General features: G+C 42.0%; 1 protein-coding gene across 1 annotated transcript in view; it reads right to left on the bottom strand.

The window, feature by feature from the left end:
- Positions 1–759: 759 nt before the first annotated feature.
- Pasd1 (PAS domain containing repressor 1) overlaps positions 760–1,515 on the bottom strand; it is a 22,200-nt gene continuing 21,444 nt past the window's right edge. The window contains exon 13 of the mRNA XM_031338361.1: positions 760–1,403. Coding sequence (XP_031194221.1) covers positions 1,314–1,403 — 90 coding nt within the window. The 3' untranslated portion in view covers positions 760–1,313. The remainder of the gene's footprint in view (positions 1,404–1,515) is intronic.

Genomic DNA, 1,515 nt, shown 5'->3' with positions numbered 1-1,515 from the left:
TCTAAACAGTGAAGTAAAGCAGTCATCCCGAAAAGTGGCCTCTGGGCTCCTGGGATTCCCCTGCCTCTCCCTGAGGCTTGCTCAATTTGACTGCTGCATTCAGCAGTCCTATACTTTGTGAGAAAAGTGTTCTGTTCTCCCATGTCCTTTTCTGCAGCAGAAGACCAAAGTACTAAAGTCACTTTCCCCAAATACAGACCTTTACCTGTGATTGGGAGAACTGTAAGTGATGTCTAGGAAGGCAATGGGAATTCCAAAGTCACTCGGGTACCAGGGTGGTTGAGTAGCTATCAAAAGCCACTACCGTACTCCTGTCTTCAAAACTATAATCACCTCTAGGAGACATCATCTCCTAATCCATCACATTGGAGGTTAAGGATCCCAGGGAATTCAGGGAGCACAGAAACATTCCTTTTCTGACACTCTGGTATAAATCATTCACTCGGAGGCATATCAGACTATTCTTGGTTGTTCCCTTGGTTTGTTTCCTTTAAAAGTAAGGTGGAGACAGCACACCACAGAAACAAACAACCAAACAAAAAAGCTCCACCCAGGAGAAGACTGCCTACACTCATAGCCACACACAAGAGTAGCAGCCAGTGATATCTAAAGTGTGGCAAAAAAATGCTAATACATTAGGAAAAGGTATTGCATGAGATGTTTAGCTCTAGAACATAGGCTCTTCATCAGGACATAAGCATGGGCCATCAAGTCAGTAATATTCCTAGGATATCAAAGTCAACCACACAGACACAAGACTTGAAATAAAGCATAGTGTTTATTAAGTAAAGATGTACACTATTTTGAACAGATATTAGTTTCTCACATTGGATACCCATTTAACATAGGTTATGAAGTATCCTGGGACTACATAAGAGAGGTAGAAATAAATCAAAAAACAAAGCCCCAGAATTTGGGAAAAGGGCATGATAGATAGAACAACACTTTCCCCTGCATTGCACAGTTCTGTGGTATTTTTAACTTTGACAAGAAAAATATATAGGGCCCTGACATTCTGCCCTATAAAGTCAGCTTGCCACAATAAAAGCACATATGGATATACATATACACAAAGTAGTGTTTGGCAAGCAGGGGTCAGGGAATACTTTTTATCTCACACCAACCTGGACGTAACAGTCTACATCTACAGCACTATCTCCAATAAACTGCCTATGCTTAATAATAACTACAAACCTAATTTGCAAGTAAAGAAATATAACCCACCCACCCTCTCCCATCAAGGGACTATGACCATGTTGCATGTCCCTTTCCCACACAGACCATGGAGGTCTGTCTTCAGCCTCATCTTCTCTTCATGGGTGAGGATTGGTGTCCTCTTCAGCCTGAGAGTAACCAGCATGATCTTGTCCAGGGAGCAGAAAGTCTGCCTTGTTCTCTCTTTGCTGGTCAGAAGAAGCATGTTGGAAAAAAAAGGTGGGGAGGAGAGTGGTAAACTTAAATGCTTGGCTAGAGTTCTTTCATTAGGTAATCTATGCTGGGGAAGACAGAAAGTAG

This window comes from Mastomys coucha, chromosome X (genome assembly GCF_008632895.1).
Source record: "Mastomys coucha isolate ucsf_1 chromosome X, UCSF_Mcou_1, whole genome shotgun sequence".
Classification (NCBI taxonomy): domain Eukaryota; kingdom Metazoa; phylum Chordata; class Mammalia; order Rodentia; family Muridae; genus Mastomys; species Mastomys coucha.
The sequence above is the reverse complement of the archived record's forward strand: the minus strand, read 5'-3'. Positions and strand labels throughout refer to the sequence as shown.